General features: G+C 39.3%; 2 protein-coding genes across 12 annotated transcripts in view; both read left to right on the forward strand.

Moving 5' to 3' along the window:
• mybpc1 (myosin binding protein C1) overlaps positions 1–8,639 on the forward strand; it is a 32,983-nt gene extending 24,344 nt beyond the window's left edge. For 10 of the 11 annotated variants that reach the window (XM_075471635.1, XM_075471636.1, XM_075471638.1 and 7 more), the window contains 5 exons: positions 61–200; positions 299–458; positions 1,159–1,295; positions 2,173–2,359; positions 7,785–8,639. In XM_075471635.1, the coding sequence (XP_075327750.1) occupies positions 61–200; positions 299–458; positions 1,159–1,295; positions 2,173–2,359; positions 7,785–7,882 (722 nt within the window). In that variant the 3' untranslated portion in view covers positions 7,883–8,639. Of the gene's footprint in view, positions 1–60; positions 201–298; positions 459–1,158; positions 1,296–2,172; positions 2,360–4,665; positions 4,705–7,784 lie in introns of all 11 variants that reach the window. The other variant, XM_075471641.1, reaches the window with a different exon arrangement.
• A 1,758-nt stretch (positions 8,640–10,397) lies between these two features.
• On the forward strand, positions 10,398–18,525 carry chpt1 (choline phosphotransferase 1). The gene is made up of 8 exons (XM_075471648.1): positions 10,398–10,884; positions 12,952–13,099; positions 13,216–13,357; positions 14,061–14,145; positions 14,562–14,693; positions 14,786–14,944; positions 15,077–15,202; positions 16,812–18,525. The coding sequence occupies exons 1-8, from the start codon at positions 10,645–10,647 to the stop codon at positions 16,926–16,928; spliced, it is 1,149 nt and encodes a 382-aa protein (XP_075327763.1). The 5' UTR covers positions 10,398–10,644; the 3' UTR covers positions 16,929–18,525.
• Positions 18,526–19,385: the final 860 nt, after the last annotated feature.

Raw genomic sequence — 19,385 nt, forward strand, 5'->3', positions numbered from 1 at the left:
AACTGAGCCCACTTTCATTTTAGCTTAGATATTTATTTGCAGTTTTCTTCTTATATTTAGATCTACCTGGACCTCCGAAGAGTGTGATTATTGAAGACGTATGGGGAGAAAATGTAGCTCTGGTCTGGACTCCCCCGAAAGACAATGGGAATGCCCCGATAACAGGCTACACCATTCAAAAAGCAGACAAAAAGACAATGGTAGAACTCATTTATACAAAACTGAAACCACAATTGAGAAAGGCTCAAATATAAGCATGCCTATGTGATTTTCAAATTGTTTTACCCTGCTTTTTCAGGAGTGGTTTACATGCATTGAGCACTACCATCGCACCTGTATCACCATCACAGAATTGGTGGTTGGGAACGAGTACTACTTCAGGATCTTCTCTGAGAACATGTGTGGTCTGAGTGAACTTGCCACCCAAACCAAAAACAGCGCTCTCATCGTGAAAGAAGGTACAACTGTGTATGACATAGAATTCCATTAGTATTAAACATGGCTATAAAAACTAACACTATAGCAATGAAATCAATTCTAAAATGAAAAATCATCTATAAATAAGGATCAGAATGGTTCAGTTAACAAAAATGTTTTTAGTTTTTTAGAGGACAACTTCTATTTATTCCAGATGATTTCCATTGTTAATTTATTTCAAGATGAATTACATACAGTAACATATTTGTTCAGTTCACAAGTGTATTTATTAATTTGTTAGTTTATTTACTAAAATGGCATTCAATACGTGAAGGAGTGAGATCTGAGAAAAAAGTGCCCCTGCCCGTTTGTTCACTGAGTGCATGCCTTTGCCCTTTTGGAGCCAAAAGTGCTTCCTGACATATTTCTGATGGGGGCAAATGTTTCCAAAGTCAGAAATTTGGAACAAATCACATTTTCAAAATAAAAGTCAATGAAGTTGTTCCATTTGCTGAATATATTTTCCATAGTTAGAAAGGTACTGTCAGTGATCTTTTCCACCCTTCTCACAGGGTTCAGGGTATGACTGACAGCCTCTTAAAACAGAGGTGTCTCAGTCTCAACAGATGATGAATAAAAAAAACAAATTGTCTTTCCCTCATCACAAAGGGAATTTCCCACATGATACCGCTCAGCGACCGTATCATGCACAACCCCATTCCTTTACCATTACCCCCACAGGCTTGCAGATGAAAACGCCAGAGTACAACGACCACGACTTCAAGGAGCCGCCAAAGTTCACACAGCCGCTTATCAACACTTTTGCCGTCGCTGGGTACAATGCTACTCTGAACTGTAGCGTCCGTGCAAATCCAAAGGTAGGTGGTAGAACAACAGGTTAGATCTATGTTGTATTTCAGCACTGATTCTCCTAACAGTGTGCAAAAAGCAATAGTATCACACTGATGACCATTCTGTTTTATTACCAGACAATGTACTGTTAGTATTCAGGTTCAGTTTTTGTCAAGTTCCTGTGAGGTGGGGGCCTGATACATTCACTTTTGATTTTACCTCCAAATAAGGTAGTTTACAACCTGACTGTGATCACCTGCCTGTTCCTGTGTTTCTTTCTTTTTTATATTTTACTGAAGTTTGGACGTTAAATTGACTTCAACCTCTCTGTTACTATCCAGATATGAAGAAATCACATATATGCAACAAAAAAAAGCTTCCATTAAAGCTCATTGTTGCATTTAAACTATACCACAACGTAGGGCTGTCACAATGTACAACTTTCACTACTTAATCATTGTGGCCAAAAGCATGTGATTGAGATATCATCACAATATTAATGATTAAGTTCATTCATTTATTCAGTTATCATTTACTCATTTTTTGGTAGCTGAATTACAGAAGGAAGGAAAAATTGTACAAAAACCTCTATTATCCAATTTATTTAGTTTATTTTATTTTATCAGCTGAGATCAAACCACGTATTGTACATGTATGATCACAAAAAAATTCTATTCTTTTAATATCACAATGATTGTCAATAACAGTATATTTTGACACCCTTAGTACAAAGTATGAGTCGGCATGTGAGATAACTATAATATTGTGTACAATATCATACATGATATGTAATTCTATATATAATATAATTTTTGTGCATTGAAAACAGACAATTTCTGCAATCTTAGATTCCAGATTTTTAGCTCACCCACGTGCTGCATCATGATCTTTGTCTGCCAACAGCCCAAAGTGATCTGGATGAAGAATAAGATGACCATCATCGACGACCCGCGCTATCGTATGTTTAGCAACCAAGGAGTCTGTACTCTGGAGATCAGGAAGCCTAGTCCTTATGATGGCGGCATGTATACCTGCAAGGCCATCAACAACTTGGGGGAAGCTCAAGTGGATTGCAAGCTGGAGGTCAAAGGTCAGTGCGAACTTGGAGGTGACTTTGGTGTGCCTCCTGGATACCTCTGCGTATTTGAGCCTGATTTCCCAAATCTTACTTCTGTAATTTTGTATTGATGATGAAAATAAAGTATATCCTTCTGAGATTAGCCTTCATACACTGAAAACAGAAATTAGTAACTTTTTATAATCACTATCCTAACGCTTTCATGAGTGTAAAAAAAACAAGGTAACTTTTGGGAAACCAACTCTGAGACAGCGTAGTGTTTGAACTGTGTGCTTCAGTCTACCAAAGGGACCTTACAGGAGGTGGACATGTAAGTATTCACATAAGGCTGCACCAGATATTCCTAAATTCATTGCTAAATTGTCTACAATTAGTTTCTGGTGAATCACAAAGCTGGGTTGTACCATTAAAACTCAACAACCTTTGCAAGGAAACATTTCAAATGTTGGTGAGTTGTAATGGAAGTGGAAATTCTGAAAATGCTTACTCAGCAAAGATTATTCAGTCAAGAATCATCAGCATGACGTGTACAAAATGGTCAAGACCAAAAACCAATCCTGAATGACTGTGATCTTTAACTAAAAACTCTGCAAGACTTTTCAGCTAATACATAGACGAAACATCTACTACTGTTACTGCCAGCACATGCTGTCGGTGCGCATAATGACTGGAGTCTGCAGACCATTTAAACAGTGTATAAACTGGCCCAGACTGCATGCCTCATTACATCTACTCTCTGTTCTTGGACACTTCTCCTTTCTGGTGGTGAAATTGGCGTACCGTATATGTCCACTTTTGATGCATTTGTTAAAAAGAAATTAAACATGTCCAACAACCAGCTTTAGACATCCATCCATTATCTATACCGCTGAATCTGTCGATTGGGTCGCGGGGGGGCTGGAGCCTATCCCAGCAGTCAATGGGCGAGAGGCGGGGTACACCCTGGACAGGCCGCCAGTCCATCGCAGGGCCACATAGAGACATACGAGACAAACAACCATGCATGCTCACACTCACTCCTAAGGACAATTTAGAGATGCCAATCAACCTAACATGCAGGATTTTTTTGGACAGTGGGAGGAAGCCGGAGTACCTGGAGAGAACCCACGCATACACGGGGAGAACATGCAAACTCCACACAGAAAGGCCCCTGCTGGGTGTTGAACCTGCAACCTTCTTGCTGTGAGGCAACAGTGCTAACCACCACACCATCGTGCAGCCCCAGCTTTAGACAGTTTACAATAAACTATCAATTCTAACATTTGGAAATAGTTTGGATTGTAAAATAAGGACATTGAATTAGTACAGCAGCAAAACAACAAATCTGAACACTAGACTCATGAAGGAGTCATAGTTAACACCTGGATGCAATGGCACAGAAGATAAAGATGTGGATAGTGAAGACCTTTTCCAGCACAACCAGACACAACCCAGCATAATCTAAATAAAACCGCAGCTTACGTTGCCTGATATTGCTAAAGATTTGTGATCTTATAGTCCGACTGAGCGTGTGGCTTTCAAAAAATGCATTTCTTTACCGAATCTATGAAAAATTTTAAATTCATGATTTCCAGGTTTATCAATTATGTCTATTTGAATGTAGTTAAGCAATGCCGTATTTATACAAATTCTCATTTAGAACAAAAAATGTATATCTACACTAATTAAATATATGTATGAGACTGGCATCCAATTGCACTGAGCCAAGTCATTTTCTCCAAAACGTGTATTCCCTGAATCGTGTTGGACGCTATGGATCTAGATTTTATAAATCGCCTATAAGGGAAAGATTCAAACTCCTAATGTTGTGGCTTGTTTGCTGCAACCAAAAATCTTTAATATTGTTATATGTAAATCTAAACTCAGGCAGTAACTAAGTTTGAATTTACGAACATCTGGTGCAACAGGTTGCTGATCATAATTTTATTTTTAAAAGATACAAATAATCACATGATAGAAATAATAATAACAGTCTGTTCATGTGTGTTATGTGCACATAATACCTAGTCACACTTTTTTGTCACAACTTGCAGGTGTTTATCCATTGTGTTCTCACACATCTCAATCCAATCCAGTCCATCCAGCCATCCTGTTCATCATCACAGCACACAACCTCAGTGCACAGACTTGTAATATTCTTGTGTTTTATTACTTAATGTCTCCATCTTAAACTATTCTCCACAGATTCCAGTGTCTCCTATGCTACACGGTTAACTCTTCATATAAAGAGATCAGTAATAACTCAACACTATTCCCTGGTGCAAACATAACTTCATGTAAACATTTTGTTAACCCCTCTTCTCTTCTCTCTCCCCCAGTCCAAACTCAAGAATTGTGAATGTATGTTCTCATATAAGGTAAGCTTTCATATGGTTTTGGCATATGAAGCTTATGTCATTCATTATGCATCTTTCAGCCTGTGTAACCTCGCTTTAATCAATTATTGGGACTGTAGCAGCTTTTCATCTCCATAAAAGCAGAGCTCAGATAAAGAACCTGTGATGTTTGCATGACAGCTTTTGTCAGGGGGAATCCCTAAGCCACCCAATTTAAATAACTCAGCACTGAACGTTTTAAGTGACTGCTGATGTGAAAACATATGAAATCAAAGACGATCTCTCATGAAACTTGTGACAGAGACAAGGTAAGTTAAATGTTTTTCAACTTTTTTAACCTTTGCAGAGAAAAATCATCATTGGAAGTGGGAATATAGAATGCAATGAATACACCAGCTGCTGCTGAACATCATGATACATGTAAAGACAGCATACTAAATTAAAGTTCTGTTTGGATCTGTTTGATATATGGTGAACACACGAAAAAAGACAACAAAATTTTTCCTTGTAGGCTCTCATTTGTTGCAGTTGACTGAGGATGAACACTCTGGGGTCTAATGCCCACCGGTGGGCATTTTTGACACATCTCCAAAAACACATCTGTAACTCTGTGAGTTTTTGTCATTCAAACATATAAGTGACACCATTAAAAACCTTGAAACTTCTAGTTTTCAAATATATATATATATTAAAATAAATGATATAGCTGGCCCTTTTTAAAGAGAGTGAACAGAAATCTTTGGATTTTCTGTAGTCTCAGACTGCAGCAACTTCCTCGGCCACACCTATCGCTATTCACATGTAAAGTACCAGGTGATTGAGTGGCTATTCACAGGTGAGAACACGCCCCATTCAGCCAGCATGTGGGGGAAGGCAGCAATGTCCTGCCAGTGACAGACAATTATCACATGGAGAGTTACAGGGGGGTGGGGGGGAATCAGGGGTGTTACACACCCATCTAATTAGTATTCAACGCTCAGAGACACTGCCTGGAGTTACAAAAACTTTTTTACAGTTTGTGTGAAAACAAAAAAACATTTCTGACTGCACTTTTTACTTTTATGCAGCCAACACTTTTGTTTACAAGGTTCAACCTTCAAAAGTCTTGGCTAGATATATTTATAGTGTGTTTTCTTGCACTGTTTGAAGACCTCTAAAACTTGTTTTTTTGTACAGTTGTGTTTCCCCTCAATTTAAATAAAACTTGTTTGTATTACATTCACTTCACTCTCATATTGTTTTTTGTTAGGCTTTTCAGAATACATCCATATATGTCACTTTTGCATAGATGTTTACAGTTAGTTGAAATACTTGAAAATGTCAAGGTGGTGACAACTGCCTCAAAGTCTCTGAAAAGGCCTTAGACCCCAGAGGGTTAAAGGCATCTGGATTTTATTCAGATTGTGTACTTGCATTGTGCCTGGTTGTGGAATCAAATGTGTGTTTGCTATAAACTGTGTCCCAGTTCCATACTGCGCTCCCAATTCGATAAAGGTTGGGAAGCTGTGTAAATTTCAAAGAGAAAACAGAATACAAGGATTTGCAAAATTCATAAACCAATGTTGTATTAATTTTAGAACATAGAAAACATATCAAATCTTGAAAGTGAGATTTTAATCTTTCATGAAAAATATAAGCTTATCTGGAATTTGATGGCAACAACACATTTCAAAAGGTTGAGACAGCACCCCCTCTTCTTTTAACAACAATCCGTAAACATCTGGTAATTGAGGAGACCAGTTGCTGGGACCTTGGGAGAGGAATGTTATCTCACTCGTGTCTGATAAAGGATTCTAGCTGCTCAACAGCCCTGGGTCTTCTTTGTCGTATTTTGACGAAAAGTCTGGAGTGCAGTCAGGCCTATCCAGCAAGTGGCTTTTGTACAACCCCTGACAAAAAGCTGTTTCCTGCCAGGTGCTACAGCTCATGAAGCTCCAGAAGCACTCTCTTTAAAGTTTATTGAAGCAGCTTCTTTTTTCTCCTGTCCCAAACCTTGTAATGTGTCTGCCATCAAATTCAAGATAAGCTAATGTTTTTCATGAAATAGTAAAACGACTCACAAAGTGCTTTTATAATATTTAGTTTTTTAGCTCTGCAAACCGTTGCATTCTGTTATTTCATTTTACACAGCGTCCCAAGGTTTTTGGAATTGGGATTTTTAAACAAATACATTGTCTTGCTGTATTTGTTAGGCTTAATTTGTGTGTATTGTCAAGTATGCTATAATCTTTTTTTTTCTAAACCATGCCAAAGGTGTGACTCTGTGGATGGTATTGTAGGTCAGACTGCTTTCTTAGCTCAAATAATTTTGTTGGATTGCTATGAGGTTGAGTGTAGACCTACCTGGTCCTCAGATGGTGAATCCATGCAACTAAGGTGATCTCCCTTCCTCCATCAAGTGCCACATATAGTATTGTTTTTTGCTGGACATGGATTACCAGAAAACTACGTAACAGTTACAGTCTATAGATAATGTGTTCTCAGATGTAGCTACGAAATTCAGTGTAAACATTCCTGGTGCACAGGGAATATATCCATGTGAAACAGGCTGTTAGCTGACATTTTTTTGGTTAGTGCCACATTCAACCTTATTTGTTTTCCTACATCTACATCTCTACTGTGTGTTTAGTGCTTCTCATGTCAGCATGCTGATATCATGAACTGCGTTAATGAGCATGGAAAACATTGCATCTGTAAAAGAAAAAAAAAATCAGTCTTTTCGCGTTGTATCTCTCAACCTGTTGGAAGAATTTAACTTAAAGAATGGTTGTGTCCGATTTCAGCATTACAAGTCTACTTCAGCTGTTTTAAACTTGTTGTACACAATCTGCAAAAACACCATACCAAGACAATCGGTCGTTTATATGGAACTGTGGAACTGGGAAAAACGGATTTATGAATTGAGTGTGCATAATTCAGATCAGCTATTCTGACCATCGTTCTTCCCTCCCTGTCATCTCAACAACAGGGTTGTTATGGTTTCTCCTCTACGATTTTTTTTAATACTCCATTTCACTTGTTCCTCACCTTCCTCTGTCTGCTCTCGACACATGCTTCTGCCATTTCCAGCTGCATCATAACTTTTTCTTTTTGTCACATAGGAGGCTTCACTTTCTGCGAGCTCATGAAACGCGGAGTGCCCCTACACCTGATTGAGAAGTACATGAATGAGACAAAGACTGTTGAGCAAGAGAAGTAAGACTGAAAACAGTGCAATAAGAAACTTGGGCGTTGCAGACATCAGCCGCCATTAGGGACCCTCTTCTCTAACCTTCTGTCGTCAGCCGGCTGATAGCGGATGGAGGAGCGGTGGGACAGGAGGAGGGGGTTTGAGGGAGGGTGTACTGGTCTGTGGTGTGACATGCTGTGTGCAGATTTGGAGCTTGAAGAAAGCCAGCTCATTCTCTCTGTCACCTTGTTTTGTTGTTTGAAAGACTCAGCTCAGATGCATGTCAGCAGTGTTTTGGTTCTAGCTTTGATAAAGACATTTTGTGTGTAAAAAAAAAACAAAAAAAAAAAAACTAATGCAAAGACAAACAGTGATTCACCACTACAGTATTTACATGTGGATTTTTGTTGGCAATGACTGATTAAGGTGACAATTTTTCTCTGTGGTCTGAAAGAAAGGGAATGGGAATGTTTTAACTAAGCCTTACTGTTAGTATGGTGTCAATGTATTTCTGTATGGCAAGAAAAAATAACAAGACTTGAGTAAAGTTGGAAAAAGTTATGTTGATCCTTCTGATTTAAATCAGCATTTCACTTTTTTCTGTGCAAATGGTTTATGTCTAACAGGCGAGAAAATGTAGAGGTTTACACAGTTCATATTCTGCATGACACAGTATGATTTTTGGATTGAAATTGGACAAGGTTTGATTGAGGTTCCATCATATGTGCATGCCTTGAAATCTGTAATGATGACATATGGATTAAAATAAACCTTAAATTTGAAAATTTGTCTTTGTTCCTGTTATGAACTTGTGTTCAAGTCAGAGTTATTCTTGGGACAAAATTTCTTTATCTAATTTTCTACAACAGTTGAAGTGTACATAATAGCTTTTGAGATATTACTTTAAAAACAGCACTACAACCCAGGCCCAGGTTCTACCCCAAATTACATTCAAAAATTAATGTGAAGAACTGAATGATTAATAATTCAGAGGTAGAATGTGCAGCCCCGTTGGATGTTATATTCATTCATCATTATAATGAATGTCTTTTCTATTTTGTTTTGAGGCAGTAGGAACCGCAGAACAGATCTACCGCATCTCCATCTTTTGCGCCCTTTATACAACATCCTTCCTTCACTGCCACATCTACACATGGGAACTAAGAGATCTAAACTGTAAGCTCTGCAGTAAAAAGGGCACATTGATACACACATTGACACGGTGCAAAGCATCTTTACGCATGGTCGATGTAGGTGGTGTCATGACAAGGTGCCCCTATCCCTTGCTGGCACAGAGCAGTAGAAGTGTAAGAAGAGGCCAGCAGGCACAGATGGGGAGAATACTATATTTTCATCAAAGAGGAACTGAGGCCCTTCTCAACCAGGACAACAGCAAAGTCCAACTTGCTGCAAGCCGTTAGCTCATTGGCAATGAGGGTTAATGTGAGAAAAAAGCTGCAGTTCCAGGAAGTGGTTTAGACTTCTCTTAACAAACACTTGCAACGTTGTTCTGTGGTCAGCCAAATGCCAAATCATTCAAGCTGAGCTCACTGTGCCATGTGATTAGGGCTGTGAGGAGCTACACGAGAAGAAGGCTCTGAAATACAGTATCAGCATCTATCCAGTGCAGAGACAAAAGATAGAAAACATGGCTGTCCCCTGTGGAAATAGGTTTGTAAAGGCTTTCCCTTCCGGAGCTGATAGTTTGAGCTCATGCGGAGGAGTTCTGGGGTAGTCCTCCTTCTTCACTTTCCACACACTTAACAAAGGGGCTCCACAGCATGATGCTACCACCACAACTGGCACAATGTTCTCAGTGTAGAAATCCTTACCTCTAGTTTTCCAAACTCTGCTCATGATTTCCAGCTGACTTAATCTTTGTTTCACTGAAATGTAGAATTTTCCTCCAAAAGATTTTTTCTTTGTCCAGGTAGTCATTTTCAAACCTAAGTCGGGCTTTAAATAGTTGATTTTGGAGCAGGAACTTCTTTCTTTGATGGCCACCTCTGAATCCACGATTAACTTGCTTAGACAGTGTCCATGGTGTTCCCAGGGCTTTCAAGGCAGACCGTGTTGGTTTCTGACCAACTAAACTACAAGCATATAGGAGACACCGTTAAGGCTAAGATGCGCTCTTTGAAAGGCATTTTGGAATAATAAAATTAGATGGATATATTTGAGTGTGTTATCTACAATGTTGGCCCTTGGTTGATATCACACAACCCAAAATAATGTGAATTTTGTGCACCAAATTTTTTCTCTCACTAAAATGTATTCTGTGCAACCATTTTGCTGCAGAGAACATCACAAGTACTTTTAATGAATCAATTGACTTTATTTTTTTGGTTGGTTACATGCCAGAATTTCCTGCAGCGATTAAAAAGAGGCAGGCAAACACAATGCCTGCTCACTTTTGCACCCATGGATAAAACAAGTTACATAACTTCAGAGGGTCTGCTGTACCTAATTGCCGCACAGTCATAATCGCTCCCACACTGGACGAGCTGCCATTCGCCGACACGTTCATTTGAAATTCCCGGTAGACAGGCATGTTCTTTTTCCTTCCGGACCATCGCTTCCTGCCAGGATGCACCTCGATCCGAAACGTACAGACTATCGACAGCATTTGGTTCCGCTGTGTAAATGGCCTCGTCTGCTCGACCTACTATAAATGCCAAATGATCTCCTACCTTTTGGGAGTCGTCCGAGAGAACATATAGCCCCTCCTGAACCTGGGAGTATTGGGCAGTATTTCTTCACAGTACTTTGAGGAGTGACGAGGCAGAAAAATAATGCCACATTTCTTGTGGCCAGAGCCGCTGTCACCCGCACAACTCAAGCGGCTTGAGGAGCATAAATACAGCGCCTCCGGTAGCTCCCTGTTTGAGCCACCGTGTCAGATCTACTGGAACTGGCTGGTCCAGCAAATACCGACATGGATTGCCCCAAACACACTAACCATTGTGGGACTGGTGGTCAATATCTTGTCCACGGTGGTGCTTGTGTGCTATTGTCCAACTGCAACAGAGGAGGTGAGTAGAGCGACCTTGGCTAAAGTTTCCACACGGAGACCAGCGCTAATTATGTGCCCACCTCTGGCGTGGAAAGAACAGTCCTAAATTTGGACTTTGTGAAAGTACACTCCGTTGCACCAAAAAAAAAAAAAAAAACAGAAATTCAAGTATTTACTGAATAACATTAATTTATTCATTCGGCTTGCATTTGTGCCGGTAAGCCATTTCGTACTGTGTACCTTTTTTGACTTTTAATAACGGGGTCATTATGCTAGCTAGTGCCGTTGGCGGTGTATTTTTGGGAATTTGAAAAAATGAACCACCGCGTTTTATTTGGAAGTTTAAACCGAATTGAAGGTAGACTGACAATCAGCGAGGAACAATGTTGCATCGCAACATTGTTACGCTTGAGGAGCTACACGAAATGAAGAACTGTTAAATTGTCACATTTTTAAACGGAGACGGGACATGGACTCCGCTGTGGTCATGTGATCTTATCGCGTCTGTTCTTGGAAAGTTGACAGCTTTAACGAGTATTTGCTGTCCGCCCTCGTGTGATGCGGCGTTGTTTATGGCAAGACATCGCTTTGGAGAAAAAAAACAAAAACTTGTTTTTCAGTCCACCTTCCACAGTAGATGTTTATCATTTAGCAACTCTGTAGGGTACATAAAAACCAGCATGTAGAATCATTGGTTCACTACATAAAATACAGAAATAGGCCTTACAACATGCAGCTGAGCTAAGAGTTGACCTATGATCCAACAAAACTGTATGTGCAGGTTTATTGTTCTGTAGTAACTACTGCAGGGAGTGCACAGTTTTGTGTTTTTTATCAGATGTGCACCTTTGTCCAGTCCAACCATGAGAAACTTACGATGGAATCAAAGTCCACGCAGCATGCTGTTGCTGTCAGATTCCACAAGTGCAAAGCATGTCCGTTTCCTCTATCAGTATTCAGAATAGACAGGCCTATTTTGTCAATGTCCACTTTTGTGTGTAAAATCCCATTGCAGTGCAAACATGCGCATAATACAGGTATTCATATTAGTTCCTGGATACAGTTCAGATATGTCTCTAAAGTAAAAAACCAGACTGTTCAAAGAGCCACTTAGTACACAGACTTTAAGGCAAAAAAAAACTGCACTGAGTGAATAGTTTTGACAGCATGGGATTCTTAATCTCCCTAGAAAGAGGGACTGAGTTTCTCTCATATACTCTAGCACACACTTGCATTCAGACACACACTCTTTGTAGTTATTAACACAGTGTGTTGATTGGATCAGTGTCCAGATGGTCCATAACGTTCATCCTAGTAAGAGGAATTGAGCTGCCCCAGTTTGCCAGAATCCCTCTCCCTGCATACTTAAAGTAAACTCTGTAGCACGCACAGATACAGTGCATATGGTGCTGGGTGGCAAGATACACAATTAATGGCATATGTGTTAATCAAGCAGATAGAACTGGTGCCAGAGCTTCCCACAGCCTGACCCATGATGTTCTGTAATCAGTCACAACAAAAAAATACCAATTCTTAACCAAATGTACAGTCTATGTGTGTGTATATGAATGAATAAACAAAATAACTTCATATAAAAACAAACTTGTGTCTAATGAGTTCCAAAAGTAGTGAATGCATACACGTGATTAAAAAAACAAGGACAGCATTGCCATCTATTTGCTAATCTGGACTCAAATTTTTAGGTTTTACAGTTGGACGGCTGCATTCCTAAAGTGCAGTCATCCGCTGTTGTAATTATTGGTTTGTATGTCGATTGTTTGAGAATAATCAAACATCCCTTTCCTTTTCCCCAGATTCCAGGGAGTCATTCCTAAATGTCTTTTCTGACCGAGAGTCCCCAGCTCATATATGCTGCAGTCAGTTAACGTCATCAAAATGCTATAAAACAGCAAATATTCACAAATTAGAAAGCTATAACCTCTATTTTCTTAATCGTTTTTACTTCGGAAAAATGACTTAATGAGCCAATTGGACATCGTTCAAATTAGTGGCCCTTTAACAGTGTTATTTAGTGCGAGTTGGCATAAATCATTAAAAGAAATATTCTCTCATTCCTCCACCTCAGGCTCCATCATGGGCCTACATCCTGTCTGCTCTGGGGCTCTTCATCTACCAGTCTCTGGATGCTATTGATGGGAAACAGGCCAGGAGGACAAACAGTAGCTCGGCACTCGGGGAACTCTTTGACCATGGCTGTGATGCCGTCTCCACAGGTGCTTCACCCAAACTGTAATATTCTAGTAGATCATTAAATCAACAACCCTTTTTAAATGAACACTTGCTGAATTGTATGTCTCTTCCTCAACTTTTTTTTTTCTCTCTCTTTCAGTTTTTGTTGCTGTGGGAACTTGTATTTCATGTGGAATAGGAGGATACTCGAACTGGATGTTCTTCTGTGGTTTTATCGGGATGTTTATGTTCTTCTGCGCTCACTGGCAGACCTATGTGTCTGGGACTCTCCGTTTTGGCCTGTAAGTTCCACAATTGTATTGTATAATTGTATCCTGTGTTTTTTTTTTTTTTTTTTGTTCTCTTTTTTGTTTCACATTAAGGCGTTGCCTTTGTTTTCATTATGAAGGGTTATGAAAAGATGTATTTTAAGCCAAACAGGATATTTATCTATTTATTTATTTGTTAACCCTTGCTAAGTACTTTTGTTGCCTAAACCCAACCTGTTTGATATCAAAATTGATCTAGTTTTTTGTGTAGCCCTAACCAAACAGATTGACAGGAAAAAAAGAACAATGTTCTCACTTGGGATCTGAACTTAGGGCTTCACAACACCAATTTCCCTGACTAATTGACTAATGTCACCTGCTCTGGAGCACCGTTCTTGTGCAAACTTTAATCTATCATTAAGGCAAGATCCCCTTAATGTTAAGTGCTTGCTCTCTACCCAAGATGTTGACAGATGTGTGCACCATGGCACCAAATGCAAGAGACTCTTTTTCCAAGAATGTTGCACATACAGTATCTTTGGTCAGCAGAAACATATGTAATGGTAATTTTCCACTAAAGGGACTGGGGTAGATTTCAATGTGCTTCCTGCAGAATTGCATGAAATATACCTCACCAGCATTTATTACTGTGAAGTTATTTTCAAGACTGGTAAAAATAAGTGTGCTGAATTAAACCTGAATCAAAACCAGTTTTTCTCTGTTAATCTCTGCACAGGGTTGATGTCACAGAGGTGCAGTTGGCCATCGTAATCATGTACCTGATGTCAGCTTTTGGAGGCGTGAGCCTTTGGCAAACCACGGTAGCTGAGAATAACACATTTTGTCCACTCACATGCAAAAACACTGTTCTCACAGGGACATTTTCATTTCACCTGAGTTAAGAACTATTAACTGAATCAAGTCGTAGTTTCTAGTCATTCTTCTAGTCTTTAAATAGAATTTGTGTTTTACTTTTACTCTGTGCTGCCTTTGGAGGCTTGACTTAACATCACATGAGAGAAGTGAGAAGGTAAATATTGGTAGTCAACGTCATGGCAACAGGTCATCTATCGGACATGATCTGGCTCAAAAAGCTGATGATGTCACCTGCATTTTTGTTTGTTTTTTGCTTTACCCTCCCATCACGCTCGGCATGCTTCAGCTCTCATATACAAACCTTTCTTCTTTCTGTAGGCTCTGATCACCTGTTTAATTTGACCCTCCTGTGTTTCCATAGTTGCCCATATTAGGACTGAAGCTGTACTACTTCCCCATCATGGGCATCGTCGGGGGCGCCCTGTATTCCTGCTACAACTACTTCTATGTCATTTTGAATGGAGGTGTTGGCAAGAATGGCTCCACTGTGGCTGTAAGTGGCTGCAGCTTGAGTTTTAAAATGTTCTTTACTTACACACCAGTTTCTCCTGTGAAGACATACTAATTATCAGTTCTGCTGTTTAGGACACTAGTGTGCTGAGTCCTGGTTTGCACATTGGACTCATTCTCATGCTGGCATTCATCATTTTCAAGAAGTCGTCCAGCCACCTATTTGAGCACCACCCTTGTCTGTACCTCCTCACTTTTGGCATGGTCATCGCTAAGATCTCCAACAAGCTGGTGGTACGTTTGATTGTCTTCTTACCCAAAATTAATTGTCCTAACGCAAACATGGTACCCCTTCCATTTGTATTTGTCTGTATGACTCTGCACAGAATGCATTTAAACTCTTTACCTTGTGTTTTATATCTGTAGATGGCACATATGACCAAGAGTGAGCTACACCTTCCCGATACAGCCTTCATTGGGCCCGGCCTCCTCTTCCTCAACCAGTACTTCAACAGCTTCATTGACGAATACATCGTCCTCTGGATCGCCATGGTCAGTACTGAAAAAATATTCATTCGTATACACAGGTCTTTTTATTTATTCATTTATTTTTGGGGGGTAAGTGGTAAAGTACTTCAGTACACCTAAGACAACCTGACTTTCATAACTAAAATCACCAAGTCTTACAGTTCTGCATAATGAGACTGCCAGAACCGATTTTAAGTAAATGGAAGCTGATAACCTTCCTGACAGTGCCATCGCCGCTCAACACAAACCAAATCTAACTTTAGCTTTGTAATGTTAAAAATCATGTATTGTTCTCACATTTTAACGAAAGTAAGCTTTCTTTTTTATTTATTTACACTGAAAAAATGCCCTGAGTAAAGTTTGCTACATAGTTAGCACTTGGATATAAAAGGTATTCCCCCTTCAGGAATAGACAATAGACTTTTTTTTAACATCTCACAGGTATTTAATGATGTCTGGGATAGAGAACTGTGTGGGATGTGGCAAAACCTTCAGCTTGCATCTTTTTAGGCAGCCCATTGTATTTTTAGAAGATGCTGTGTTGTTTACTTCCAGGATATTATTGTATTTAATCCAAGCCATTCTTCCCTCAGCTTCTGATATGTTTCCCCATGCCACTAGCTGCAACACACACACCAAACAGACACCAAACTTTTCCCCTTATCTACAAAATGCCATTTTTTGTAACTTCCTTAGTCCCTGTGATTTGTTTCCAGAATGCATCAGACTTGTTTGGATTTTTATTTGCAAACATCTGATGCTGAATTTTGTGATGGGGCCGCAGGAATAGTCCAATGACTCTTCCATGAAATTCCTATTTATACAGGAGCTAAGTCTGCCAAGTCTTTAAGTTCTTTTGCAGCCAAACAGCAGTTAGAATTTGCCTTTGTAGCAAGTCTACAAGTTGTTTCTCTCAATGCTTCTTATGGTTTTCTCCTGCTTTGTAAGCATTAAGTTATTTTAATTGTCAGTAGTTTGGGTAGATTTTTCTTGAATTTTCTTCACTCTAAAATTGAACAAAACTAAGTCGCTAATCTCTAATAATTAGAACATTAAGCATTTTTTACTGTGCCCCTTTTTAGAGACCGGTTCTTCTGCAGTCCACTGTGTATTTTTAGATTTGTCGGTCATGTCTTCTAGTCACAATAAGAGAAGGTTTTTATCAGGAATGGTGCCTGAATTTTTGCACTCCACTGTATGTTTAGCTTGAAAGGGATTTTTGTAACTCGGCAAACTCCACTAGATTGAATTTCTGAAAGGAAATGTAGAAACTGTTCGCTGCTGCTTCATGAGGCTGCCCCTACAATGTACCCAACAAGCATATGCAAATGTGTCTTACAGGCCAAATGCTGGGATTAAACATACTGTTCACCCTGGAGCATATGACAAAAAAACTTTCAGTTATTGCTATTTTTATTTTCACAGCTGGTTTAGTTTTAAGCAGCAGTAAAAACTTGCAAGACACGGTTGCCTGTTGTGCAGCACATAAGCACGACAGTATTCGTTGGAATCGCTGCATCTTTGAGCTCGGCTTGTTTTCACACCAGCTGTCTCATCAAAATCTTGTGAAAATGGCATTCAAACATGCTAATTCAACACTTGAAGCTGTAACATGACCTCATCTTTTCGTCAGGTACTTTCTCTTCTGGATCTGACGCGCTACTGCACAGGCGTGTGCCTCCAGATCGCCTCCCACCTACGCATCAGAGTCTTCAGCATCACGCCGCCGAGCCACGCCCACCGCGACTGACGGCTTGCCCGGCGGGAGGAGGCGGGTGGAGACGCAGATCTCTCCCCGCTCCTGAAAGCAGACGACGAGGACAGAGCCTCAACCCCGAGCCTTGACAAAGTAACCACTTCTGATTGAAACTGCCTCACCCACCAGAGGGAAAAATCAAACCAACCCAACACTGCAAACCAAAATAAGAAAAAATGTTTGAAAAGCATGGATCTGTAGAATGGAAGAGTTTTCTTTTAAATCCCAGCTGTTAAGGCCAATCATATTTCAATTTAAACATCAGCGCATGTGTTAAAAAAATTAAGTTTGAATTTTTACGTTGAAGAGGCACTTCCTGCTTATTCAACCTGAATACCAAAATGTTTTCGTTAAGTAGGTATTCTATTGCTTGGGCAAATATCAAAGCATTTCTATCTGCTTTAAATTTCAAGACACGTTCAGGTTACATCTTTGTGACGCATAGATATGAGCGCCACCAAAATCTCTTTGATTCATGGCCAGACTAAATAGATTGCCAAATTAAAGTTTTTTTTGTTTTGTTTTTTTTAAATCAGTTTTTATTTATTAAATTACTAAATCTGACATGAATCAGGGCTTTAAAATGTAGCTTAAAATTTTTTAAATGACCTTTAAAACCTCAAATAATCAAGTTTCCAATGTGGGCTGGCAGGTTGTCAATGAGTGCCGTGAAGGGGTAAAAAGTCATGTGTTGATGCTGAAAACGACGACGGGGTCCTCTTAGGTTGTCCCCACAAACACCACTCCAGTTTCCAGATTGTTTTTTTTTTTTAGCTCTAGTTACTTCTTTTACTCCTGAAAAATAAGACATCTGTGACCTTTAGAGCGCCGTCAACTGATGAAGCATTAACACTCGACTTGTTCTGCTTTCCCTGTTCTTCTCCCTAAAGGGCTAATACGTAGTTAATTTTGTGTGATTGTACAGAGATGAAATGAAGACGCCTTAAATATTTTTGTTGTAATTACTGTTTAACTTGTGAATATTTAAAACAGCTTTTTATGTGTTGTTTGTTTTTTCACTTAAGCATCTTACCAGATACAGCAATAGTTACAACACAACAATGCTACATTTTTTTTTGTTTTAGTTTTTTTCCCCCCTAACTGTTCACTCATAAAGTGTCTTTCATGTGTAGGTAGAGTGACTGGCTGGTTATTGAACATTTCTTTTTGGCTTGTCAGTGACTGTATTATGATGAAATTTCACTAAGAAGTTGTAATCTGACTAACATAATTCAGGTTGATTGGGATCCAAAGGGATTTTTCTGTAGCGTGGAAAACTATTTAAGGGTTAAAAATGATGTTAAGATTTTATTTTGCAAAACATCTTCCTCTTAGATTCTGCACCTGCAGCATTACGGACACTACAGATGAGCATGTTGACAAGATAATTTTGCATAATATCTGGATGGACTTTGGAACTATGCATTGTTATGTACAACTTGGATTCCATACACTTTGTTGTAAAGTTCTATAACACAGTGAAACATCTTTCTATTAATAGATGGAAAAGGAAAAGATTGTAATAAAGACAATATTTTTCATCCATTTTGTTGAATGTCAGTGGTGAATAAAAAGAGAAGGGGGTATCATCGCCAAGTCTGCAATCAAGAATTGCCTTCATGCACGTTAAAATAAGCTGCAAACAACTTGCAACACTCAAGAACAGAAAGATCGGACCAAATGTACTTGGAAAAATGCCAACAAAACTGCCCAGATTGAACAAGATTACTTGGATAGATGAAAAGTGAAGAAAAAACTGAAAGCATCTCAAGGAAGGAGACATTGTCATGTCTTCCATAATTTAATCACTGACTGAAACATAACAACTGAGCAAAGAAACCTTTATTTGAGTCAGAGGAACCACTGATGCAATCTGATAAAATCCCATTCCCAAATTAAATACCCAGCATCTCGCCTGCCCCATTTACTGACATCATACTTCCTATGAATCAGAGCACAGCGGCAAGCTGCTGACAGCTTCTGGTAGTCACCAACATTTTTGTCACTGTAACAAGGTACGCTGTAAAACTGAGATTCAGAGATTTTACACATATGGCAAGCAATTTATGAGGCTACTTTTACATTCTGGCATTCGAATCAGATCCATCAGTTACTGGTCTCACTCTCGCAACAATACAATCAAAATAAGTTAGAGAACATGCTGAGGGGGTCTGAATTTCAGACAGCAGCAAGCCCGTCGTATCCCACAGGGACACACATACAAGCGGCTGTGAAAGCTGCAGTATCACATGTAGCTCAAACAGTCAAATACATATGTACCACATTGATGATAATAATAATTATTATTTTCTATCCCATTCATTTTTACTGTAAACCATGAGTTTAAATGCGATGTGGCAACTACTGAGAACATGTCAAAATCCAACAGATTCACAAAAACAAGTAGGAATGAAGGACGAAGGCACTTAAAGTTTTCATTTGTTCAAAATG

The sequence above is a fragment of the Odontesthes bonariensis genome, chromosome 8 (genome assembly GCF_027942865.1).
Source record: "Odontesthes bonariensis isolate fOdoBon6 chromosome 8, fOdoBon6.hap1, whole genome shotgun sequence".
Taxonomy (NCBI): domain Eukaryota; kingdom Metazoa; phylum Chordata; class Actinopteri; order Atheriniformes; family Atherinopsidae; genus Odontesthes; species Odontesthes bonariensis.

Excerpts from the sequence above, each read along its gene's own strand:
- chpt1 (XM_075471648.1), top strand. The coding sequence starts at position 10,645 with ATGCCACATTTCTTGTGGCCAGAGCCGCTGTCACCCGCACAACTCAAG. Across the intron at positions 13,100-13,215 it reads CTGTGATGCCGTCTCCACAG|TTTTTGTTGCTGTGGGAACT; the intron begins GTGCTTCACCCA and ends TCTCTCTTTCAG. Across the intron at positions 15,203-16,811 it reads TCGTCCTCTGGATCGCCATG|GTACTTTCTCTTCTGGATCT; the intron begins GTCAGTACTGAA and ends TCTTTTCGTCAG.